Genomic DNA, 19,966 nt, shown 5'->3' on the forward strand with positions numbered 1-19,966 from the left:
TTCCTCGTTTTCCTCTAACTTTCTTACTTGATTTTAAAAATTCTTTTGAGCTCTTTCATAGCCTGGGTTCATATAACAGTTCATATTTTTCTTTGAGACTTTATGTAGTAGTTTTGACTTTTTTTCTTCTTCTGAATTTGTGTTTTGATCTTTCTGGTCACCATAGTAACTGTCTATGATTAGGATCTTTTTTTGTTGTTGTTGTTTGCTCAATTTTCCAGCCTATTTCTTGACTTTTAACTTTATAAGTTCGGTTCTGCTCCTGGGGTGGAGGGGGCATTGTTTCAGACTTCAGGGGTTTTTTTGGTAGCTGCTATCAGAGCTAGTTTTGGAGGTCTGTAAACTTTCAATTCTAAAGTTGTGTGATTTAGGGAGAGGTCTGTTTACTACTCTTCTGGTCTTTGCTCTGGTCTGTAAGCAACCACAAGCACTCTTTTCTGCCTGGAATTGTGACCATGTTCCCTGCTGCCTTGCGGCTGCAAGCTCCGGTGTGCTAGTGTTGCTCTTTGCCCTGGAACTGTGACCCAGGACTGGGACCTGGATCTGAGTATGAGTAACACAACAGAATCCTATGACCAGCACCAGCAAAGGGACCCCTGTAGTCCTCTTCAGACTAATTGTCCGACCTCTTTATTATCAATGTGGTGAGAACTTTGGAAACAATCTCTGCTGTCTCTGATTCAGTCACTCCTAGGGCCTGCTGCTGGTTTGCTGGGGCTCTGCCTTTGGTGGTATAACCTGGGCTTTACTCTCTCCCTGGTTTGGTAGACCTTACCTGCCAACCTTCTAAGTTGTCTTGGATTGGAAAATTGTTACACCTATTCCTTTTATGGGTTCTGCCACTCTAGAACTTGGTTTGAGGTACCATTTAAAGTTGTTTGGAAGGGGTAGCTAGGTGGCGCAGTGGATAGAGAGCTGGCCCTTAAGTCAGGAGGACCGGAGTTCAAATCTGGCCTCAGACCAAACACTTGGCACTTGGCTGTGTGACCCTGGGCAAGTCACTTAACCCCAATTGCCTAAAAACTTTAAAAAAAAAAAGTTGTTTGGAGAGAAATTTGGGAGAGTGCAGGTAAGTCCGTGGCTTTTTTCTACCATCCTGGCTCTTTCCCCTTGGTCATCATTTATACTATTTTAGTACTTTCTAGAGGAGGAAACAGATTAAAATGTAATTGGGAAATATTTAACAAAACAAGTTAAAATACAAAAGAACATAGGTAATGCTAATACTTAGTTTTCTACACCAGTATGCAGCTCACAGGCATCCATATGTACTGTTTAATGGCCCCTGTTTCTATGAGTGGGGACACTGCTGTTCTAGAGCATAAATAACTAAACAATATTTAAGACATCAGAAAACTCTTTGTAATTAATTTCTTATACTTAAACCCACTTAGTAAAATGGAAAGAATACTGCAGTCAGAATCAGCAAGCCTAGACTTGAACCCTAGCCTTGTTATTTATGTCTTACTTGTGTTACCTTAGACAAGTCAGTTATCCTGTCTAGGTCTCACATTGCTCATCAGTAAAATAACCAGAAAGTGGACTAGATAATATTTAAGGTTCCTTTCAATCCTAAATCCAATTATTATTCCCACTTTCCCCTGATTTTTCTGTATAGAGTATAGTGATTTTTATTTTATTTTATTTATTTTTGGTGAGGTAATTGGGGTTAAGTGACTTGCTCAGGGTCACACAGCTAGTAAGTGTTATGTGTCTGAAGCTGGATTTGAACTCAGGTCCTCGTGACTCCAGGGCCAGTGCTCTATCCATTGTGCCACCTACCTGCCCCTAATTTTTTTTTCTTTAAATTAATAATCACATAGACTAGGGATTCTTAAGCCTTTTTTTATGGCCTAGATCTCTTTGGCAGTCTGGAGAAGCTATAAAGCCTTTCTCAGGGTAATGTTTTTAAATGCCTACAATAAAATTTATAGGATTGCAAAGGAAACCAGTTATATTGAAATATAATTAGTCTAAATATTTTTAAAATAAGTTCATGGGTGCAGGTTAAGAACTCCTGCAATAAGGGGCAGAGCCAAGATGGTGGAGTAAAAGCAGGGACTTGCTTGAGCACTCCCCCAAACCTCTCGAAATGCCTGTAAAAATGACTCTTAACAAATTCTAGAGCAGCAGAACCCACAAAAAAGACAGAGTGAAATGAATTTCCAGCCCGAGACAACCTGGATGGTTGCTGAGAAAGGTCTATTGCACAGGGCTGGGAGAGGAGCATGGTTCAGTGTGGGCATGCTGGTAAAGACGGGGTCCCAGCAAACCTGGAGCAGGCCTCAGGGGACTAAATCATGGGCAGCTGTGGTGGTTTCCAGACTTATCAACCCACAAATGCCAAAGACAACTTACAAGGTCAGTAGGAAAGGTCTGTCGGACCTGGGTGAGAGAGGAGCATGGTCCAGCACTAGCTCTGGCAAAGCCCTGGGGCGGTGGAGGCTGTGGATGCTTCCAGAGCTCTCAGCCCACAGATGGTGGGGGGATTGAGTAGTTGATCAAAGGGAGATTGCAGGGTTCTCTTTGCTAGTGCTGAGGCAGGATTCTCTTGCTTTGCCCATGCTTGGATCTGGGTCATAGGTTTAGGGTGGCAGTCCTGGGGCAAGGAGAAGCAGTGGTGTGGTAGAGCTTGTGTTGGCGGTAGAGAGTGAATCCTCCTCACAGTTCGAAGACAGAAAAGAGTGCTTGTGGCCACTCATAGACCAGAGTACAGGCCAGGAAAGGAGTAAACACCTCTCTTTGATCATACCATCTTGGAAGAACTGAAAATTTACAGGTCCCTCGTAGTATCTCTGAAAACAGCTGCACAAAACTTCTGAAGCTTGGGACAGTACACCTTCTACTCTGGAAACAGAGCCCTACCTTAACAAAGAGTGTAAAAGTCAAGTAATTGGCTGGGAATGTGAACAAACAGGGAAAAAAAAACAAACTTAGACTATAGAATCTTACTTTGATGACAGAGAAGATCAAAACATACAACCAGAAGAAGACAATAAAGTCAAAGCTCCTACATCTAAAGCCTCCAAGAAAAATATGAGTTGGTCTTAGGCCATAGAAGAGCTCAAAAAGGATTTTGAAAAAGCAAGTAAGAGAAGTAGAAGTAGAGGAAAAATTGGGCAGAGAAATGAGAGTGATGCAAGAAAATCATGAAAAACAAGTCAACAGCTTGCTAAAGGAGACCCCAAAAAATACTGAAGAAAATAAGACCTTAAAAAATAGCCTAATCCAAATGGCAAAAGAGGTCTAAAAGGTCAATGAGGAGAAGAATGCCTTCAAAAGCAAAATTGGCCAAATGGAAAAGGAAGTCCAAAATATTACTGAAGAAAATACTTCCTTAAAAATTATGATAGAGCAATTGGAAGCTAGTGGCTTTATGAGAAATCAAGACACTGTAAAACAAATCCAAAAGAATGAAAAATTAGAAAACAATGTGAAATATCTCATTGGAAAAACAACTGACCTGGAAAATAGATCCAGGAGAGAGAATTTAAAAATTATTGGACTATCTCTAAGCCATGATAAAGGAAAGAGCATAGACATCATCTTTCAAGAGATTATCAAGGAAAACTGCCCTGATATTCTATAACCAGAAGGTAAAATAGAAATTGAAAGAATCCATCGATCACCTCCTGAAAAAGATCCCCAAAGGAAAACTCCTAGGAATATTATAGCCAAATCCTAGAGTTCCCAGGTCAAGGAAAAAATACTACAAGCAGCCAGAAAGAAACTTCAAACTTTGTGGAAACACAGTCGGGATAACATAAGATTTAGCAGTTTCTACATTAAGAGATAAGAGGGGCTTGGAATATGATTTTCTGGAGGTCAAAGGAGCTAGGATTAAAAACCAAGAATCACCTACTCAGCAAAACTGAGTATAGGGCTTCAGGGGAAAAGAAATGGACATTCAGTGAAATAGAGGACTTTCAAGCATTCTTTTTTTAGTTAATTTATTTTGAATTATCAATAATCACTTTCATATGCTTTTGAGTTTAAAAATTTTCTCCACCTTCATCCCTACCACCCTCCCCAAGATGGTGCACAATCTGATGTAGGCTATACATATACATTCCTATTAAACATATTTTCACATTAGTGATGTTGTAAGTAAGAATTAGAACCACTAGGAGGAATCACCAGAAAGAGGAAACAAAACTCAGTGGAAGAAAAAAAAATAGCAAATGATATGCCTCGATCTGCATTCAAACTCCATAGTTCTTTCTTTGGATGTGGATAGCATTTTCCATCACTAGGCCTTTAGAGATGTCTTAGATCCTTTTATTGCTGGGAAGAGTTAAATTTATCAATATTAGTCATCTCACAACGTGGCTGTTATTGTGTACAATGTTCTCTTAGTTCTGCTCATTTCACTCAGCATCAGACTATACAGATCTTTCCAGGTTTTTCTGAAGTCAGCCTGTTCATTGTTTCTTACAGAACAATAGTATTCCATTACATGCATATACCACAACTTGTTCAGACATTCCCCAGTTGATGGGCATCCTCTTAATTTCCAATTCTTTGCCACCACAAAAAGAGCTGCCATAAATATTTTTGTACATGTGGTTCTTTTTCCAATTTGTGTGATCTCTTTATGATATAGCCTTAGAAGTGCTCTTGTAGGGTCAAAGGGTAGGCACATTTTTATAGCCCTTAGAGCATAGTTCCAAATTGCTCTCCAAAATGGTTGGATCATTTCACAACTCCACCAACAACGCATTAGTGTTCCAATTTTCCCATATCTTCTCCAACAATTATCATTTTCTTGTTTTGTCATGTTGGCCAATCTGATAGGTGTGATGTGGTACCTCAGAGTTGTTTTGATTTGCATTTCTCTAATCAATAGTGAGTTAGAGCATTTTTTCATATGGCTTTACTTTTTCAGATGGCTTTAATTTCTTCATCTGAGAACTGCCTGTTCATATCATTTGATCATTTATCAATTGGGGAATGACTTGTATTTTTATAAATTTGGGATAAAAACCCACTTTTTGAAAAAAACTGCTGGGAAAACTAGAAAAGAGTATGGCAGAAACTAGGCATTGATCAAAATCTCATTCCATATACCAAAATAAAGTCAAAATGAGTTCGTGATTTAGATATGAAGGCTGATACTGTAAGCATACTGGGAGAGCAAGGAATAGTTTACCTATGAGATTTATGGAAAACAGAAGAATTCATGACCAAACAGGAGATAGAGAACACTACGAAAAGCAAAATGGATAACTTTGATTACATTAAATTGAAAAGTTTTGCACAAACAAAGCCAATGCAACTAAGATTAGAAGGAAGGTAGAAAATTGGGAAAGAAGTTTTATAACCAGTCTCTCTGATAAGGGCCTCATTTCTGAAATATATAGAGAATTAAGTCAAATATATAAAAATACAAGTTATTCCTCAAGCATTCTTGATGAAAAGATCAGAGCTGAATAGAAAAATTGACTTTCAAATACAAGACTCAAGAGAAGCATGAAAAGGTAAACAAGAAAGACAAATCATAAGGAACTTATTAAAGTTGAACTGTTTACATTCCTGCGTGGAAGGCTGATATTTGTAACTCATGAGACCTTTCTCAGTATTAGGGTAGTTGGAGGGAATATATATATATATAATTAAGGGCGCAGGGTGAGTTGAATATGAAGGGATGATATCTAAAAAAGAAAATTAAGGGGTGAAAGACGAATATACTGGGAGAAGGAGAAAGGGAGAGGTAGAATGGAGTAAAAAGAGGCAAGAAAAAGTTTTTACAGTAGAGGGGAAGAAGTGGGAAGTGAAAGGGAATGAGTGAATCTTAATCTCATAGGATTTGATTTAGGTAGGGAATAACACACACCCAATTGGGATATGGAAATCTGTCTTACCCTATAGGAAAGTAGGAGGGAAGGGGATAAAAGAGGGAGGGGTGATAAAAGAGAGGGTAGATTTGGGTAGGGGGTAATCAGAAGCAAACACTTTTGAGGAGGGACAGGGACAAAGGAGAGAATAGAATAAATGGGGGTGGGATAGGATAGAGGGAAATACAGGTAGTCTTTCACAACATGACTATTATGGAAGTGTTCTGTATGACTGTACATGTATAGCCTATGTCAAATTGCTTGTTTTCTTGGTGACGGTTGGTGGGGAGGGAGGAGAGTTGAGAATTTGGAACTCAAAGTGTTAGAAACCAATGTTAGAAATTGTTTCCGCATGCAGCTGGGAAATAAGATATACAGGCAATGGGGTATAGAAATCTATCTTACCCTACAGGAAAATAGAAGGGGAAGGGGATAAGGGAAGGGGGGAATGGTAATAGAAGGGAGAACAGATTGGGTGAAGGGGGAATCAGAATGCAGGCCATCATGGAGAATTTGGAACTCAAAATCTTGTGAGGGGCAGCTAGGTGGCACAGCGGATAGAGCACTAGCCCTGGAGTTGGGAGGATCTGAGTTCAAATGCGGCCTCAGCTACTTAACACTTACTAGCTGTATGACCCTGGGCAACAATTGGGCAACCCAATTGCCTCACCTAAAAAAAAAAAAAGGAAAAGAAAAGAAAAGGAAAAAAATCTAGTGGAAGTGAATGTTGAAAACTAAAAAATAAATAAATACATTGGGGGGAAAAAGAACTAACCCAGTATAATAAACATTTTTCCCTCTTCAGTTGCATAGTATAATCTACTTAAAAGGTAAAAAAGAACTAGCAGTTGAGTGGCCTCAGTGTATGAATTAGTCAGGACATTTAGTAGATTGGCACCATGCGCAGGTCATTTAACACACATCTGTAAAATGGAGCTGATGATACCTGTAGCTTGTATTTTGTAACCTTTCTATGAGCTTCAAATGAGGTAATATATAAGAAGAGCTTTGCAAACATTACAATGGTATATAAATGCCAGTTGTGATTATTTCTGCCCCTAATTTGTATAGCTGTGTTCAGGAGTTAGATTTTTTCATTTCTCATTTTGTATAAGGAAGCAATATTTTCTTTGTGATAATATGGTAAAGATTCAAGAGTGAATTTGAAAAGCTTAAGTTCCTTGAATAAAAGATTATCTCAGCATTATTCTGGTACATTCTTGGAGGAACCAAGAGCTTTCCTGTTTTTTATCTTGATCAGTCACAGTTTCATAGTATGTTCAGCCTGTACTGATATGCAAACATTGATTTTTTTTTTTCTGCCCAGAAAGGAAAAAAATTCAGGATTTTTTGGTTCCCCCCCAATACTTCCTTTATTTTTGGTGGTAGTCTACTGTTAGTAAAAACTTTAACATGGTGTTTTCATAAATGTTCTATGGAAGCATGTTGCTCCATATATTGTGAATGGGAATTCTTCTAGAAAATATCTATAATAGAAATACTCTATCTCTCATGTTCAATTTTCAGTAATTTTTTGGCATAAAATATACTTAATTTTCTTTATTTTGTTCCAAAAATCCCCCAGTTTCCCTTTTATCTCTGGGATATTACAGATTTCTTAGATCTCTCAGACCAGTGCTCTTCAAACTGGGGGCAGTACATCTCCACGGGCCGGTGGTGTGATCCCAAGGAGACCAGCATATCATCCATTGGCAGGGTGGGAAGATGGTTCTCATTCAGCTCTCACCATGGACTTGTCTCCAACACAACTACACCCTGTCTACCCATTATTGCTTAACGCTCCCCAACCTACACCCTTCCACCGTTGTCCTACCATGGCCTCTGGGTGTTTGGCCTTCACGGAGGTTATAACCTAACCTCAGCCTCGCCGTCTCCAATAGGCAAAATTTCTCACTCCTCTCAATGGTCTCCATGCCTTCTCCTCCAGATCACCTCATGGTTGCTGTAGGCAAGACGGGCTCTGCACTGGGGGTAGTGGCTGATGAGTAAGAGCCCTTGGGTTTTCTTTTTAATGGGAAAGAGTGAGCTGCACAGGATGAGCAGGCATGAATGAGTGTTGATCGAACAGAGATTTCATTGCTTTGTCTTTTTCTTTAAACCTACCCCCCTGAACTTTCCTAATTTTTAACAAGGGCACCACTGTTACTCTAGTCACTTAGATTTATAATCTTAGTGCCATCCTCTGCTCAGCATTCTTCTTCACTTCATGTATCCAATTAATTGACAAATCTTTTCATCTCCATCTCAACCTATCTTTCATTAATCTGTCCCTTTCTTTCTATTCCCACCACAGTTACCCTAGTTCATGCTCTCTCTACCTTTTGCCTGAACTTCCTGCCTCAAGTGTCTCCCCATTCCAAAATACTCTTCACACATTTGACAAATATTAAAGTGCAGGTATGACCAATCATTTCCATGTTCAGTAAACTCCATTGGCTTTCTGTTGACTCTAGGATCAAATATTATTTCACCTTTACCTTGTTTTATAGTTTCTGTTTTTGTGTAAATTTTATAATATAAGTAATTGTTAGGGCAATATTTCATGTATATGCTTTATAAATAAGTAACATATACATATATTGAGATGATGTGTCCTCAAATTTTTACTGATAAGGATATGTAATTAAAAAAAGTTTGGAACTCATTGCCCTACATTGCCATTTATGGAATCTTTTAATATAGTTCAAATCCCAAAGTGTTTGGTGACCTTATTGACTTAGTAATGGCTTACTTTCCTTGTTCAATTTAATGACAAACTTTGTTTAATACCTGCTTTGTGTAAGTCATAGCATTAGGACTAGGGATACAGAGGTGAATAAATTGATACAACTTCTTCCCTGAAGAAGTTTACGACCTAATAATTTTTAGTTAGTGTTTAGAATAGCTAGAGCCGGGTGGGTTTTCTTGACTTCTTTCTTTGTTAATTGGAGACTGCTCTGAGTAGCTGTGCTGGACTAGAGAGAAATAGGCTGTATCCTCTAAAAGCTTTCTGTTGAAGACAGATGCCTGTTGCATGATTGATTGTAGACACATAAGGAATAGTCAGAACAAAAGAAAACTAGTAAACCAACACAAAGAGTGTTACATGAGTATATCATGTCAGACAGAAGTGAACTTTAGAGTTGGGATAATGTTCAAAGTACTTAATTACCTTAGGTACATTTAGATAGTTCTATATTGCTTTGCTCCAGTGACAAAGAAGTTTTTGCTTTCCTTACAGAATTCAGCAAACATTTATGCATTGAAACTCATAAATTTTACATGTAACTAGTTACTACACAGTTAGTCATCTGTACTGGTGTTTAATGTTGTTTCTGATAGAGCTAGAGACTTGACCTGTTATTTTATTACTATAGAGAGCTCCTTGAAGTGGAAAGTGTTTACCAGTACAGCTTGAAACTGTCTCCGTAGTGAATAGTCTTAAAGAGTTGTGTGCAGTATCTGTCAAACTCAAATAGAAAAAAAGACATGGCAGCCAGGTAGTGCAGTGTATAGAACACTGGCCCTGGAGTCAGGAGGACTGAGTTCAAATGACACTTGGCATTTACTAGCTGTGTGACCCTGGGAAAGTCACTTAACCTCAATTGCCTTGTGGAAAAAAAAAGGCCACAAATTTGTATATAATGATCCTTATAGGGCACATCTTGACTTAGTTTTAAAATGTAATGTTATCTAGGTTCTGTTGTATTTTTCTATTTTGTTAAATATTTCCTAATTTGTCAGATTACATTTAAAAATTTTTTTATTTAAAAAAATTAAAATTTAAAAATATTTCCCAATTATATTTGCATATATACCTAGGAAATAATTTAACAAAATAAATAAAATACTGTAGAATATGGATGATGTTAATCTATAGTTTTTTAAGTCAGTATGTGGCCTGCAAGAATCCTATGGTTTAGTGGCCTGTTTCTAGTTCAGTTTGATACTACTAGTGTAGAGTATACTTTCCCCATGGTCACATGATTAGTATGTGTTGGAAGCAGGACCCACTTATGTTTCCAATAGAACGTTTAATTTTAAAACTCACATAGTGGGGGCACAGACCCTGCTTTCAGAGAATTTAAAGTCTAATGGGTAGGAGTCAAGGACAAGTGCAAAGATAACAGGGATATGAGAGTAAGTGAGAAGAGTATAGAGGGAAGAGGTGCAAGCAAAGTACTTTTGAGAAATTTGAGAAGGGAAAAAACACAGAAATCTTAGACTTGCATTCTCCACATAGTTGCTTAGTTTGTGCAGGGTCCCATCTAATGATGTCAGTCATGCCACGTTAACCTAGTTTCACTCCTGGGAGTTTATATCTGAGGAGGCTGCTCAGATTTTCAGGTTCATTTTTAGGTATTTTTTTCTGAGAGGAGGCAAGAGTAATTTGTTCCTTTGTAACAAAGGAAAAACCAGTTAAGCAAAAGCAAGTAATCATGTTTTATAAAATATGCAACATTGCAAACCCATAATACCTTACTTCTGTAATGAAAGGTACATTTCATCATCTCTTCTCTGGAGCCAAAATTGGTCATTACAGCGACATCGTTTTATTTTGTTTTATTGTCTTTTTAAAATTTTGTTGTGGTTATATCTGTTGTTCTTATGGATTTACTTCACTCTATAATTTTATACAAGTGATTCTGAATTCCTCTTTTCATTTCTTCTGGCATAATAATATTTTATAACATTCATGTGCCATAATTTGTTTAACTTTCTTTGGGGTATTCTTGGACAATTCCTTTAGGATGTGAGGCTTAAGTCAGTCTCCTGACAATATATTTCTGGTAGCATGGATTATTATCATACCAGTTTTACAGTTGGAGAAACAGTAAGCTTCTGAAGTAAGACAATATGTATAAAGCACTTACCACAGTGCTTTGAACATGGTAGGCATTTAATAAATGCTTGTTCCCTTCTCCTCCTCCTCCATTAAGGGGCATGGAAGACTTGAAATGCTACTGAAATAAAGGCACAGTGAAGAGTATTTCATGTAAATGGTGTGAATATCTTGAATGTTATACTGAGTGTGACCTTCTTTCTCAGACAAAGTTCAATACATTTATTTTGGTTCTAGGTCCATTTTTCATCATTCAGTGAAACAAACAAAAAGTAGTGTGATTTCACAGGGCAGGGACTACCTGTAGTGAGGTGAGACCCAGATTAGGGCCCCCAAGGGTATATTGGGTGGAGAAGGAACCAGGACAGACATAAGACATGGTAGCTAAAAGTGATGAGTGCCAAGGTGGGTCCCTAAGGTTTTTGTGATAGTAAAACATAGACATATTTAGGATTATCAAATACATTTTTGAAGTTTTGGGTAAAACTATGTTGCTGTTGTGAGGCACCATGGTGACCTGCTTCTAGGAATTTCCCAAGCCCTGATTTATTTGCTAGTGTCCTATAAATAATACAAACTTTTTTTCTTTTTAAACAGAGACTTACTTATTTTATTGTATTTCAGTGTCATTTAATTTAACTGGGAGTTATCCAAACACCCCAGTACCTCATTCCTCTATTATGTAGGGTAAATTTCAGTAGGAAGCTTGCCCCAAAGCCTCCCTAAGTACAGGTGCTGAGGTTCTGGGGCAAGACTGCGTGACCCACTTGTACATTCCTCTCTTTAGGTCAAAAACATTACTGAACGCATTTTAGCCTCTTTTTCTTGCAGTTGATTTTATTTACTTTGTTTTTAGGTGATACAGTTCATATTGGAGATGTGTCATATAAACTGAAAACTCCCAAGAATCCGGAACTTGTGCCAAAGAACTACAGTAAGAACCATTAATTTTCCATAACAGTTACTAATGCATGGTTGTTGTTTATTTACATCTTAGTGGTAAGCAAAGTTTATCCTTCTGTTGTTAGAAAGGGGCAGGGGTTAAATTCAATGTCCTCCAAGCCTTCTTCTACCTTTTAAAAATTCTTTGGGGGAGAGGGGAAGGAAAGAAAAGAAAATTAAAAACTCAAAATCTTACAAAAGTGAATGTTGAAAACTAAAATTAAATAAATAAATGTGAAAAAAATTCTTTGAATAGTAGCATATTTTGCAAAAGTTAATAAAGCTGTAAAAGAATGTTTGAAATATGCTGGTCTAGTGTTCCAGGAAAAAAAAGAATATTTTAATTCAGGTACAATTGGCTTGAATGCTTCAGGTCCTTAACAATTGAATAAGAATAAGAAAATCTAATGTATGTGAAGTGCTTTGAAAATAAAGTGCTATATAAATGTCAGTTACCATTGTTGTTATTGATGATAACTAATTTCTAGACTATATGTTTATGATGATTAGAATATTAACCATTTACAGTTACCTTCGGCTTTGGTGAGAAGGATGAACATCAAACATCATCTTTTTGCCTTTTGTATAGTATTTTTTCATAGATGCATTTTATTTTGACACAGAAGATAAACTTGGATACACAAACCATTTCCAAAGTATATTTAGTTAACTACTAACAGTTAATTAAGAAAACGTAAAAAAGTGTTTGTAACTGATTGCACATATCTCCTTACACTTTGGTAGTTTGAATTTGTTAAATGAAAGGAAGGGTGAGTGCTTTAATCTTAAAAAATAAGTACTTCTTTTCCATTTTAGTAGCCGTGAGTTTTGTTGTTATTTAATATAGATAAAATCACTATTTATTTTGTTAAAGACTATTTCTAGGGGATAGTCACTGTGTGGAGAGAACTTTTTTGCTTTTCCTTCCCGACAGTGAGGCATAGACACACTGGCAAATACCCAAAATTATGGATTTCATGGTTTATGACACTTGACAGAAAAAAGGAGGGAGAGGGATCGTAAAGGAATAATAATGCAGAGGACAAATACAGTTATCTTATTTATGAAAAAATAGGCTAGAGACAAGACAAGAATTTCAGTAAAAATTCAAATTTAGTTTATTCTCCCAATATTGTACTCTCATATTCTGGGCTAACAAAGGTCACATCCCTGTGACTGTGAGTATAGCTCAGAAGATTTTGAACCCATCTGAAAGGTTGCTTTATTTTTGCTTGTCAGCAACATTGAAAGGCTATTAAAATTCATAAAAGTTGTGTGTACTATAAAATCCTGTTATTTGCTGTTTTCCCTATTTGCATTTGATTTTGTATTCATTCTCAGTGGGATGGTTTACAGGGTCACAAATAGCATAGTTCTTCAAATAGCATCTGCTTTCGCTAACCTAAGAACTTTATGTGTACACTGTGTAGAAAGGTCTTTTTAGTATCAGTGAAGCAAAAAGATTGTGGTTACTCTCAGCCCTCTCTGAAAACCACCAAGAACAACATAATCATATCATATGATAGTAACCACACTTACTTAATAACTTACAGTGGTAAGCTGTGAAAGCTTTAAACTGCACTAAGACTTTTGGGACACCCTGTACCATGTAGCATAGCACTCTATAGTTTTCAAAATCCTTTTATAAATACTAGCTGATCTGGTCTTTACAACCTGTAAGGTTGTCAGGTCTATTTTTCTTCATTTTGTAGATGGAGAAATAGAGATTTAGAGAGGTTAAATGATTTGCTTGAGATCATGAGGCTAAGTCTTCTGACCCTTAGTCCTGTATACTTTCCATTTTGCCTCATGGCTCATAACTACCCTTTTTGGTAGCACCTAAAATGGCATAGATTTGCCAGCCCTCTTGGGATCAGCTGAAATAGTTTGGTTTCGTGCCGCAGTCACAAAAACAATCACGTGGAGCCCTTCTCACTGAGAACTCCCTTGTCACATGTTGTAGGATCCACAGGGATATCCAAGCAGGGGGTCTTAACAGTGACACATTTCATATCCTATGTCATAGCTGAGATAAAGTAAAAACTATAAAAGAACAAAAGTTATTTGTTCCCAAATACATTAAAAACCTTTGAAGGGAGATCTCCCTTAAAACATTCTCCCATTTAACATCTTTAGATTTTTTTGTTTTACCTTTTGATGTTCCATCTAAGTAGGTCATATTTTTCATAGCTTGCTCTTAAGAATATTTGTGTCAGGGCTCAGCCAAGATGAGAATAGAGGAAGCACTTAGCTGAGCTCTCCCAACTCTCCTCCTAACAACTTTAAAATATAACATCTCAAATCAAATTCTGGAGTGGCAGAGCCAACAAAAGGATGCAACATCAGTGGAGGGACTAGGTGGTGGCGATCGAAGCAGCAGCAACACCAGGAGCTGTCAAGCCAGAGACCGTAATTGGTCAGAAAGAGATTGCAGCACTGGATGTAGGACTGGATGCGGTTTGGCAGCTGCATTGCCTATACCCACTTCTGAGTCACAGTTGAAGAGCAGAGAGGAACACTTTTGGTCAAGAAGGAGCAGGGACCCTGAGGAGCAATGAAATGAGGGTATAGGAAGACAGTTATAAAAGAGGCACAAAAGTAATGAAGAAAATAATACCTTAAAAATAGAATTGGCCAAATGGAAAAGGTGGTACAAAATTTCACTGATGAAAATACCTTCTTAACAAGCAGAATTAGCCTAATGGAAAAAGAGGTACAACGAGGTATACTAAAGAAAATTATCCCTCAAAAATTAGAATTGGGCAAGTGGAAGCTAATGACTCCATGAGACATGAATAAACAATAAAACAAAGTCAAAAGAATGAAAAAAAAATAGAAGAAAATGTGAATTGTCTCATTAGAAAAACAACTAATCTGGAAAATAGATCCAGGAGAGATAATTTAAGAATATTTTGACTCCCTGAAAGCCACGATCAAAGAAAAAAACTTAGACATTGTAGTTCAAGAAACTATCAAGGAAAATTGCCCCAGTATCCTAGAACTAAAGGGTAAAATAGAAATTGAAAGAATCTGTTGGCCATCACTTGAATAAGATCCCAAGCTGAAAATTCCTGAGAATATAATAATCAAATTCCAGAGCTCCCAGGTCAAACAGAAAATACTTAAAGCAGCCAGAAAGAAACTGTTCAAAATATCTTGGAGCCACTGTCAGGATCACATAAGATTTAACAGCTACCACACTGAAGCAGTAGAGTGCTTGGAATACGATGTTCTGAAAGGCAAAAGAGTTAGAACTACAACCAAGAAAAACCTACCCAGCAAAAGTGATTATAATCCTTTGAGGGGAAAACTGATATTTAATGAAATAGAGTACTTTCAAACATTCCTGATGAAAAGACCAGAGCTGAATAGAAAATTTGATTTCGAAATACAAGACTCAAGAGAATCAAAAACATGAAGGAGAAATCATAAGGGACTCAGTAAGGTTAAGCTGTTTGCATTTCTTTATAGGAAGGTAATACATATAACTTCTAAGAACATCATTATTAGGGCAGGAAGAAGTATTCTACATAGACAGAGGGCTTGGAAGTGAGTTGATTATGGTAGGATAATATAAAAAAAATGGATAGGTGAGAGAGAGGGATTCTTGAATCTCACTCTCATCTAAGTTGGTTCAAAGGTGGGGGGAATATATATCTGTGTATATGTATATATGCATACATATACATATATATATATATATATATATATATATATATATATATATATATACACACACACACGTACATATATACGTATGTGTATCCATTCAATTGGATATAGAAATCTATCTTACCCCACAGGGAAGAGAGGAGCGAAAAGGAATAAAGATGGGGATAATAAAAGGGAGACGCAGTAAAGGAAGGCAGTGGTCAGAAGCAAAACAGATTTTAGAGGAGGGACAAGATAAAGAGAAAATTGGATGACTGGAAATGCAGTTAATTATAACAGTGAATGTGAATGGGATGAACTCACCCATTAAACAGAAGGAAGTAGCAGAATGGATTAGAAGCCAGAATCCAACAATATGTTGGAGCCTAGGATCCATGCAGGTGCAGACACTTGTCCAGGCTCACACAGTTAGTTAAGGAGAGAGCTAGACTTAGAATCCTGATCTTTTTATGCAGTCCAGTGTTCTTTCCCCTGAAATCACTAGATGTATTGTATTTTGATTTTTTTTTTGGTTTTTAAGAATAACTCCAGTTATGGAAATAAAAATGATGGGTTACATACCTAACTGAAAATGGAAAGGCATAGAAGTTCTGGAGAACTTTTTTAGTTTGTGGTGTGAGAAAATGTTAGCAATGCTAGGCGTGTCATGTCAGTTACTTGAAGAACCAGGAATCAGGATTGCTTTTTAAAAAAATTTTTATTTTAAGCAACCAAGAATGCATCATTTATATAAACTCCGTTGCTAATCTAGATGGTAGTACTGATAGTCATATCTGCAGTCCTGGGAGTGAAAATCAGTGGACTTCCTGCTACTTATTGAAGCAATGGACTGGAAGTATCCTTGAATGGAGTGTACTTGAATAAAAACAATTATAGAACATAATAATCATCTCAACAAAGTAAATTTTCTTGTATTATTAATTAATGGAGTTGAATTAATGTTTGTTTTTGACAGCCAGGTACCAAGTCTTTCTACAATATTGTTTTCTTTCACCTCTTCCAGTATAGTCCATTGTTTTATCTCTTGTCTTTACTGCTTTCTGCTTCTTTTACTAGACCTCTCGGTCTGTCTAGTTTCTCATAATTTTGATTCAGTGTGTTATTACTAAAGGATATAGTTGAAGCAGCAATTCTTATACCTTTTTGAAGGCCCTTTATTGTATTTTAGGTTAAATGCAAGCTCGTGTGTACACACACACACACACACACACACACACACACACACACACACATTACTTACATCCTGAGCTCATTGTTCTCTACTAATGGATTCGCTTCATCACTTCTTGCTCTATATGAATTAGTTGTTTTTTTTTTTTAAATTCCTTGCTGTACAGGGTGTTCTGTTTCTTGCTTCTGGGCTGCTCCTTATGCCCATGTGTTGGAACAGTTTTCCCCTTTCCATCTGTCAAGGCATAGCCCCATCTACCTTTTAAATTGTAGTTCATCCCAAATTTTCTCAAAAGCTTTCCTTCTCTTTTCTTTCCCTTGTTAAAATGAAATGTTTTGTTGATACTTTTTATTTTTCACAAAAATCTTTGTTGTAACCCCCTTTATGTCCCCCAGCACCCTTTCTTATAGGAAAAAGCAAAAACAACAGTAATTCAGGCAAGATTCTCTCCTCCCAGTGTAGTGATTGTGATGTACAGTTTGTGTAAGAGTCTGTACTTACCTGCTCCCAATTCTTAGGGAGATGACTTATTATTGCTTTATTGACTGTCAGCTCCTGGCAATATTTTGAGTCCGTTTCTGTGTTCCTCAGGTATTTTCCTTTGCTAGTAGTTACCTTTCTGTGTTTTCCATTTTGTCCTTTATGGGTCTGGGGGGGTAGTGCCCTTTCTTGGTTTTCCTACCTTATCATCTATATATCATGCCGTCTCCTCCCAACTGTGGGTAACCTGCAAGGATCTATTCTGGGCTTTTTTTTTTTCCTCTCTCTATTGTAATGCTTAATAATCTAATTAACCCTCATGGGTATAACCATCATATCTATGTAGATGAATCTCAGATCTTTATATTCAGCCCTAGTGTCACTCTTCAGCTCCAGTCTGTCATCATGAACTATTGAACATTTTAAGCTAGATATCTCATAGGCATCTCAAACTCAATATGTGTAAGATGGAGCTTATTATATTTTTTTCCAAAACTATCCATCCCCTTTCTAAATTTCCCCAGATTTCTAGAAGGGACTACCATCCATGCAGTCACCAAATTCAGTATTATCCTCAACTTCTCACTCTCCTTTCACATAATTTAGTCAGTTCTCAAATCTTGTTATTTCCAGCTCCACAACATTTCTCACATGCATTCTCATCTCTACTTATATGGCCACAACCTCAAGACCTCATTACTTTCACCTGGATTATTATAATAATTTCCCAGGTTATCTTTTAGCTTCAAACTTCTCCTATTCCAACTTACCTGCCTCACAGCTTGCTGTTAAAGTAATTTTCTTAAAGCACAGGTCATTTTATTCCTTTACTCAAACACAGTAACTCCTGATTGCCTTTAGGATCATATTATAAACTCCTCTGTTAGACTTTTAAAACCCTTCACAAGTTAGACCCAACCCACCTTTTTGACCTTGTTATGTATTACTCCCCTTCCTTCACTCTGTGGTCCAACCACACTTAACTGTACCTCACATGCAGTCCTTGCCCTTCCATCTCTAGGTCTTTGTCATGGCTGTCTTCCATATTTAGAATGCATTTCTTGTCCCCTCTGACTCTTACAATCCTTTGTTTATTCAAAACTTAACTCAGGTACAACCTTGTTGGTGAAACCTTTCCTGATACATTCCAGTTGTTAGTGTTTCATTTTTGTCTTTGTATCTTAAAGCTAATGCAATATGGTGTATAGTACTAGTCAATCAGCCAGTATTTACTAAGTGCGTACCATGTGCCAGGCACTGTGCTCAGTGTTGGGGATACAGCTGCAAAGAATTAAACAGTATGTTCTTGCAATAAAGTTACTTTCTAAAGTTACTTTCTTTTGCTCGTTAATTAATTACAGTCAGTTTTTAGCTTTTCTCCCAAACAGTTAACAGCGAAAACTACCACATCTTATCTTAGTATTTGTAGATAACACATTATTACAAATATTTAGGCCATAATTTTTACTGTAACTTTCCTTTGTTTGTATGGAGGACTTATTTTAAAGCCCATGTATTATAAAATCGCCTTTGAGAGAAATTTGCCTTCTTTTTGTGAAATTTGTCATAGTAGAGATCACCTTCATGTGGTATTTTGGATGACAGTGAATATGTATATATTATTTACATATAATAACCTTGTGAATTAAATTATATGTGTGTCTCTATATATGCATATACACATATATGTACATATATGTGTGTATGTATACATATATACATTCATATATATGTGTATACACACACACACACACACACATATCTACCGTCAATAAACATCTAATATCTGGAACTTCTTAAAAGTTCCTCATTGGTTATGTGTTACAACTTAGTTATATCTGTTGCCTCTGAGTGATGCCTATTTTTAATTATTCAGAGCCATAAAGCAACATCAGTAGAATTCTGGTATTAAAAATAGGCCTTTGTTACCAGAAGAAGCTTAGGGTCATTTAAAAAGCTCTGCAATTTCCTGAAGGCAATCCAGTCCACTTTCCTCCTCATGTATAATTCTGGTCTCAACTTGTTCTCCATTTGTACTGCCTGTTCTAAATAGATGTACTGATGAGAAGGCATTGTAGATGAGCTCCAAGATCCCTTCTCACTCTAGGATTATGATTCCATGAAAGTTTTTTGAAAGGGCTGTGAAACGAATGCATATTGGCTACAAAGTAAATAGGAAATTTTGCTTGCCACTAAATGATCAGTATAATTTTGTATATAGAAGGAAAATAATATAATGAAAACATAGAATATTGAATGAATATGGACATTGTATTGATTGTTAATACTATAACCAGTAATAAGGACTTTTGGAAAAGAATATCTCAGATCTGAATATATTGAATTCTTGGGAATTTCTTTGATGTACACTCCAGTTTTTATTATGTTTTACAGGATACTTTGTTTTTCAGATGGTACTGATGTACAGTTTTACATTTTTGTTTCCATTTTTGGTATGTTTCTAAGGATGACCCACATTTTCTGAAGGCCATCCTAAAAATACAGCAAGTTTCAAATATTAATGTAAAATATACCACAGGCACTCATAGCAGCATGATATGAAAACCTTTTTTAACAGTATACTCCACTTTCTTGATAAGCCAGATACAACTGTGCCTTGCTTTAAGAGAACCTTTTATGTATAACAACCTGAACTTTCAAAACCAATAAAGTAGACACTGGTATTTTGGGTGAAGCCTGTCAGGAACCTTGGGTTTTTGACTTCAGAGATCTATCTGGTAGGAAGTGTACTATATATAACAAATCAGATTTGAACTTTTAATGGAAGAGGTAAATACAGTTTGACGTGTTGCTGTTGGGTTCCGGCTGAAAACTGGAAGATAGCAATGTTAATATTAATGTTAAGCTATATATACCTTTTTTTTTAAAACTACATCTCCCTATGTTGCCCAGGCTAAAAATGTAGCAGCCTCACACAGTCTTGGTCCCATTGCTGATCATCACTAATCTTTGACCTGCTCTCTTTCTGATCTGGACCAGTTCTCCCCTTCTTAGGCAGCTTGG

At 36.8% G+C, this 19,966-nt stretch overlaps 1 protein-coding gene across 2 annotated transcripts in view; it reads left to right on the plus strand.

Annotated features, from left to right (window-relative positions):
- VWA8 (von Willebrand factor A domain containing 8) overlaps positions 1-19,966 on the plus strand; it is a 391,323-nt gene that overhangs the window by 20,027 nt on the left and 351,330 nt on the right. For both annotated transcript variants that reach the window (XM_020977001.2, XM_020977000.2), the window contains exon 2: positions 11,534-11,611. In XM_020977001.2, coding sequence (XP_020832660.1) covers positions 11,534-11,611 — 78 coding nt within the window. The remainder of the gene's footprint in view (positions 1-11,533; positions 11,612-19,966) is intronic.

This window comes from Phascolarctos cinereus, unplaced genomic scaffold (assembly GCF_003287225.1).
Source record: "Phascolarctos cinereus isolate Bilbo 61053 unplaced genomic scaffold, phaCin_HiC Scaffold_7;HRSCAF=346, whole genome shotgun sequence".
NCBI classification, from domain to species: domain Eukaryota; kingdom Metazoa; phylum Chordata; class Mammalia; order Diprotodontia; family Phascolarctidae; genus Phascolarctos; species Phascolarctos cinereus.